This window comes from Ptychodera flava, chromosome 15 (assembly GCF_041260155.1).
Source record: "Ptychodera flava strain L36383 chromosome 15, AS_Pfla_20210202, whole genome shotgun sequence".
Taxonomy (NCBI): domain Eukaryota; kingdom Metazoa; phylum Hemichordata; class Enteropneusta; family Ptychoderidae; genus Ptychodera; species Ptychodera flava.
Genome location: NC_091942.1, coordinates 34,085,964 through 34,092,800, shown reverse-complemented (window position 1 = coordinate 34,092,800; position 6,837 = coordinate 34,085,964). Strand labels below are relative to the sequence as shown.

Here is a 6,837-nt window from a genome sequence, read left to right as displayed (position 1 = left end):
TATGTATGTATGTGTGTATGTATGTATTTATGTATGTATGTATGTATGTATATATGTATGTATGTATGTATGTATGTATGTATGTATGTGTGATATAACCAAGGTTACGTTAGTATTGTCGGTTATATGGTAGCGTGTTGGGGCCGGCAAGGCTGGTATTCCAATGATGAAGGGATGTAAAGACGACTGGAAACAGCAAGTACTATATAATCTAAGATGCTACTTTATTACACTAAGCTCTAAGCTACGTACATAGAGTGATGGTAAGCTGGAGACTGGCTTGAGTACACGTGGGCCAAGAGAGATATACATGCCCTCATGAATAGTAATGACAGCTCATGAATGATAATCATATGACACTACGTCACATTCCTCCCTCCTTATTTTGATGGAGACAGGGAGTCTACATCACAAGTACGGCAAAATAATTCAGAAAATCAGCAAAAATCAAAATGAAATAATACAATGCTAATATTACTGAATCTAAAGGAAAGTACATGACAAAAAAAACTACTGACTAAGTCGGGTACAGCAACCTGGGCAAACACCATTACTATAAGGGTTGAAAATTCAACATGCATGTTCCAAAACAGTGTATATCAGGTCACTACAGCCCTTTCACTACATCATTCATGCACCTTCACACACTACCGTACATCCGAGCTCCACATTCGCGGCAATGCGTCTGCATTTGTATTTTCGCTGCCCTTCTTGTACTCAATCTTAAATTGATGCTCTTGCAGTATTAAACTCCATCACAACAACCTACGATTTTTACTACACATTTTGTCTAACCGAACCAACGGATTGTGATCTGTTTGAACTGTAAACTCTCTCCCGTACAAGTAAGGATTCAAAGCTTCCACAGCCCAGACAATGGCTAAACACTCTCTTTCTATAGTTGGGTAATTTCTCTCCCTGGGGAGGAGTTTTCGGCTAATATACTGAACCGGATGTTCCTCTCCCTTGTCACCATATTGACACAAAACCGCACCAATACCATGGTCAGACGGGTCTGTCTGCACCACAAACGGCTTATTATAATCTGGAACTGCAAGAACTTGTGATGATGCTAAAGCTTCTTTCAGCTTCTGGAAAGCATCAACACAGCTCTGCGTCCATTGAACATTGGCTGGGCTATTTTTACATGTCAGCTCAGTCAATGGGGTCGCAATGTCAGAGAAATTTGGGATAAACTTCAACTTTAGTATAATTAATTTTCCACACCTCATCAGTAATATTCCACTCTCACCTGCTTATGGGGTATACATTTCCCAGCTTATTCGATATGCAAGAGCATGCAGTTCATATGGTGATTTTGTAGAGAGACATGGCCATCTCTCTTTCAAACTGTTAAATCAAGGTTACACCAGAGCAAGACTTGTCTCTACATTCAAACGCTTTTTTGGCAGGTATCGCAAGCTGGTTGATAAATACGATATCTCTCTTCGACAAATGATCACTGATGGCATCGGTGACATGGGGCCTTAGTTAGTGACCACTACCTATCTGACTTACAGATTGATATATGCGGGTGCCACATGTGGGGCAGGATGCGCTTACTATTTTCGAAACACCTGACATCACTTCTTGGTCTTCTGGCCAGAGGTCCATATATCTTTCTTTCATGAATATGACTTTGTTTGTGTACCGTCTATTTACTGTCTGTTCTGTGCTGTTTTGTGTCTATGTTTACAACTATTGTCTTACAAATTTTGACCTAGTGTTATTGGATTATGGATTGGTATGATTGCGATTATTTTCCTGTAGTACCCTGCTAATCCCAAAAATGATCTGACATCACGCTTTGTCACTGGTGTTGGATAATTGACAACAGCATTAACCTTATCTGCCATAGGTTTTATTTTTCCACTTCCAGCACCGTAACCAAAGAAAGAAACCTCACTGCCACCAAGATAGCATTTAGTTGGTCTAGCAGTTAGTTTACAACTACGTAACCTCTCAAATATGCTACGCAGGTGTTTAACATGATCTTCCCATGAATGATCATGTGGACCCAAGTCATCCATATATGCTTTTTCTCTGGGCTGATTAAATGTCTTATCCATTAACTTCTGAAAAGTTGCTGGCGCATTTTTCATCCCAGATGGCATAACAGTAAACTCATATAGTCCAAAAGGAGTGATAAAGGCGGACTTCTCCCGAGCACGTTTGCTCAAGGGAATTTGCCAATATCCCTTCGTGAGATCGATCGTCGATATATAATTCGATCCACCGATTTCCTCAATCAATTCATCTGGTCTAGGCATCGGATATGCGTCAGATACCGTAACCTTATTCAGTCCTCTATAGTCAACGCAAAATCGAATTCCGCCCTGTTTTTTCTTGACTAAAACGAGAGGCGAGGCATAGGGACTCTTTGATTCAGTGATAATTCCAGCTTTCAGCATTTTCTGCAGTTCCTCTTTAACTGTCTGTTTAGCTGCCTGCGGTAGACGATATGGTTTCTGACAAATTGGCGTTTCGTCAGTAGTTATCACATCGTGTTCTACCTGATCAGTACAACCGGGTACATCAGTTAAAACATCACTGTACTCATGCAGTAAGTGTAACAGTTCCGCACGCTGATCTGCAGTTACCGAATCTGCAATTACTACATCTCTCCAAGTCTCTGTGCTCTGATCCTCCGGTGTGTAGTACATAGAGTTTTCTATGTCCTTGTTGCACACCGCGTCAACAGTGTCAACAAAATACACCGGTTTATTTCTCTCTTTCCATGCTCTCAGCATGTTGATATGATAAACCCGCTTTGGTTTTCTACGGCCACCTCGCTCAATTTCGTAATCAACGTTTGAGACTTTCCTCACCACAGTAAATGGTCCTTGCCACTGAGCACTCAACTTATGCGTGGAGGAAGTTAATAGTACAAGTACTTTATCACCGTTCTTAAAAGAACGTTTCCTTGCTCCCCTATCGTACCACAGTTTTTGTCGTGCTTGGGCTTTTTCCATGTTCTTTTTGACAATTTTTCTCATGTCCGCAAGCCTTTCTCGCATCGTTATTACGTATTGCGCTAAATTTTCCTCCTGTGAACTTTTCTCAGTCCACTGATCCTTGATCACTGCTAGTAGTCCTCTTATACTTCGACCATACATTAACTCGAAAGGTGAGAAACCGGTACTCGCTTGCGGTACTTCTCTGTACGTAAAAAGAAGATACGGCAAATATCGGTCCCACTCCTTCGGGTCTTCCGCTACGAAACGTTGTAACATTGCCTTGAGCATTCCATTAAAACGTTCAGTTAATCCATTGCATTGTGCGTGATATGGGGAAGTTCGAATTTTCGAGATCTTCAACTTCGCGCACATATCAGTCATAAGGCGTGACATGAAGTTTGTACCCTGGTCTGTCAAAATTTTGCCAGGTAGTCCCATCCGACTAAAAACTTCGATCAACGCTGTCGCAACAGTCATGGCTTCCTGGTCTGGCATAGCCAAAGCCTCTGGATACCGAGTTGCATAATCCACAATGACTAAAATAAACTTATTTCCGCGTCGAGTTCTTTTCAAGGGACCCACAATATCCATTGCAATTAACTCAAACGGTGCATTAATAATAGGCATCGAAACAAGAGGCGCTTTCTCAGACGCTTTCCGTCTTGCAGATTTTTGACATTGACTACAAGTCCTGCAGTATTCTGCAACATCTTTGAAAATACCGGGCCAATAATAGTATTGTAGCAGCCTTTGTTTAGTCTTTTCAATGCCAAGGTGTCCTGACAGAGGTATGTCATGTGCCACTCTTAACAATGCATTGCGACATTCCGCCGGTACTACAATTTGTCTAACTTCACGCACCTTATGTGAAGAAATCCACTTACGATACAATAATTTCTCATGCCAGAAAAATCCAGTTTGATTTTCCGACGATTGATTTGCATCTGCATGCTCTCGCACCTTTGCAAGAGTAAGATCGGCCGATTGAAGTTCTCTTAACTTATCCCGATCTAATCTTAATATTTCAGCATACTCCTGCTGACATTTTAATCCAGTGGAAATATTCTTGGACACTTCTGAAGTGACGTCATCACTTTCCTCGTCATCACTGATGTCACTCAGATCTGATAAAGTCTCATCAAACGGTTCGTCAAGGGCTGATGCATCATGGGAGGTATCATTACACTCACTCTCACTGTTTACATCATTCGCTTTCCAATCATTTAAATTGTCCTCATCAAACAATCTAGAGATACCCAGTGAATCATCGTGTTCGTCATGTGACCCAATTACCTCTTGGATTTTATTGACCTCTTCAATGTGTTTTGAAGCACTGTTACTTTCATCAGATGATTCTACTTCCTCATCGAAGTCATCATCACTTTGTTCTGCTTCACTGAGAGTCGGCAATTCCTCAACAGGTATTGCTCTCACGCCAGACGCCAATTCATTTTGCTTAACTATAGCCTCGCGCTCGTCCTGCGCTTTCTTTTGACGTCTTGTGACCACTAACGCACGGCGATCCTGCAAGGCAAGCGCGTCCTCACCTAGCAGAACGTCCTTAGGTATACCTTTCCACACCCCCATATGTAAAGGTCCACTGAAAATTTCACTTTCAATGTGGGCTTTGACAACAGGTGCCTCGTGCACTGTTTCGTCTGCAAAACTAATATTGCAAGTAGTAAGTAGTAAGGCAAATAGTTTGATTGTTGTACAACCTCTGGCTTTACCAAGGTTTGACAACAACCCGTGTCCCTCTGTATACTCACTGGTTTACCATCTAAACACCCAACGTAAGTATTTCTCCCAAGTAGATAATCATTACCAAATTCAGCCCAAATATCATAGCCTTTGTCATCCTGACTTCTGACATGGCCAACGACCTTTGTCTTTGCTGAACCTGCATTTTTATCAGACTTTTGTTCGGGACAATTTCTTGCCAAATGACCAGTTTTCCCACAAGTATAACACGCAGCTGAGGGCTTTGACTTCTCACCGCTCTGGGATGAGTTATCAGACTTCTTTCCCTCACCCTTTTGCTGCTTATGTTTATTGTTAAAACTTTTGAAGCCCGTTTCCGCTCAGCCTGATCGCTTGCAGCGCCAGAATGTGCAGACTTATATGTCTCACCAAGTTTTACTAATTCCCTATAGTTTTTAGGATCCCTTTCCTTCGACCATGTTTGCATTTGTTTGGGCATGCCTTCAACTAACCGCTTCATTATGAATAGTTCACGTACCCGTTCATATTTTTCTTCACCACTTAATGACAGAACCCCACTTGTTTCCATCCAGCGGTCAAAAGTATCAGTAACAATATCACCCCACATACAGAATGTCTCCTCATCTGTATGTTTACAAGCTCAGGATTTAACTCTGTATGACTCTCTGGTGAGCTCATACTTCCTAAGTATAGCAACTTTGACCTTATCATAATCCAGGGCATCGTCTTCTTTCAACCTAGAATATGCCTCCTGGGCCTTACCTACAAGAGTCGGAGCTAATTTCTTTGGCCAAATCCGCTTAGGCCAACTGTACATTCGAGCTAGCCTCTCGAATGAACGCAAATGTGTGTCAACGTTGTCACCTTCCTTGAACTGAGGGAGCTTAGCAGTCCAATCATTGAACTCACGATCCGTATCATGCGAATTTGCTTTCGCTTTTACCTCTAATTCTTTCATTTTCAAATCGTGTTCGCGCTTTTCTCTTTCTGCCTTTAGTTCAAGTTTACGAAATTGTTTTTCTTGCTCATATTTCTTTCTTCTGCATCTATACGCATGCGTTCTCTCTCTAAATGCTGCGTGTGATTTGCCTGCTCTTGTTTATACAGATTCAATTTGAGCTGAAGAATTTCTTTTTGATGCAACAGGTTTTCAGCTAATTCTTTTCCACTTAAACCACTTGTTGCGCCATAATCATCAATAGGCTCTTTTTTAACTTTAGGGTCTTGGCTTTCTGTCATACTTGGAAAGCTTACTTCACCCTCCGTATCGGACATACTCATTCATTCACTAGCACATGGCTGTAGTAAGAGATATGCACTTACCTGGTCACCCCTAGAATGCAATGGTATCAACCACAAAGTGTGTGACCCCACCCAGTCAGTGTAAATTTCTTAATTGAATGCAACTGAATGATAGTATTTCCCACGGCTTCTTATCTTTGTTTTTCACTGCTAATGAAAAGATACACAAGTGCACAATCACAGAAATGCAAATTTCCTGTCGTACGATCTGCACAGGTACTTAGTTAAGGGGCATTCACCCCAGAAAAACAACCTATCTTTAGATCATTAAGACTTTGTTTCAATAAGTGTTTATATAAGTACTTACAGTCTTTTGCGTCAACAGGTGTGTCTTCCCGCATATACTGAAAGATTAATTAAACACTGAAACAAAAAGATTGTGAAAAGTCTCTGCACACAGAAATTTTCACTAAATTTCAAAGTCATAAAAAAGCAAGTCCGGTTGCTTCATTGACAGTGTCCACGGCAAGGTTCAATTAAGTTCACTTCACACAAAAGTTCTTTTGTCTTCTTTAATTGTCCCCCGTCTTCTGTGAACTTGCTTCTGCTAGCTTATGGTTGAGTTCTCTTCAAGGTTGACAGTGCTCACAAAATCCAACTTCTCGTCTTTGGTTTATCAGCTACGTCAACACGGCGACGTCTGCACCAGTATTAAGTTGATCAGCAAATTCAGTTCCACTGGAATATCTCAGGTATCAGAGATTCTGCTATGATGGTATGTCCACATACCAATGCATACATAAAAATGACGACAGTCTCCCCCTGCAGATAACTTTCCAAAGTTCCGGCAGATATTTAACTTGCTGCTTGTAGCAAAGTCAGGTTACAACAACCATCTAAGCGTTCGTTCTGAGTC

General features: G+C 41.3%; 1 protein-coding gene across 2 annotated transcripts in view; it reads right to left on the bottom strand.

Annotated features, from left to right (window-relative positions):
• Nucleotides 1–200: 200 nt before the first annotated feature.
• The window catches only part of LOC139151970 (uncharacterized), a 7,013-nt gene continuing 376 nt past the window's right edge, over nucleotides 201–6,837 (bottom strand). The window contains exons 1-2 of one of the 2 annotated variants that reach the window (XM_070725036.1): nucleotides 6,289–6,837; nucleotides 201–6,131 (exon numbers count right to left, since the gene is read on the bottom strand). The exon at nucleotides 6,289–6,837 is cut by the window's right edge and continues 376 nt beyond it. In XM_070725036.1, the coding sequence (XP_070581137.1) occupies nucleotides 1,707–4,544 (2,838 nt within the window). In that variant the 5' untranslated portion in view covers nucleotides 4,545–6,131; nucleotides 6,289–6,837 and the 3' untranslated portion in view covers nucleotides 201–1,706. The remainder of the gene's footprint in view (nucleotides 6,132–6,288) is intronic. The other variant, XM_070725037.1, reaches the window with a different exon arrangement.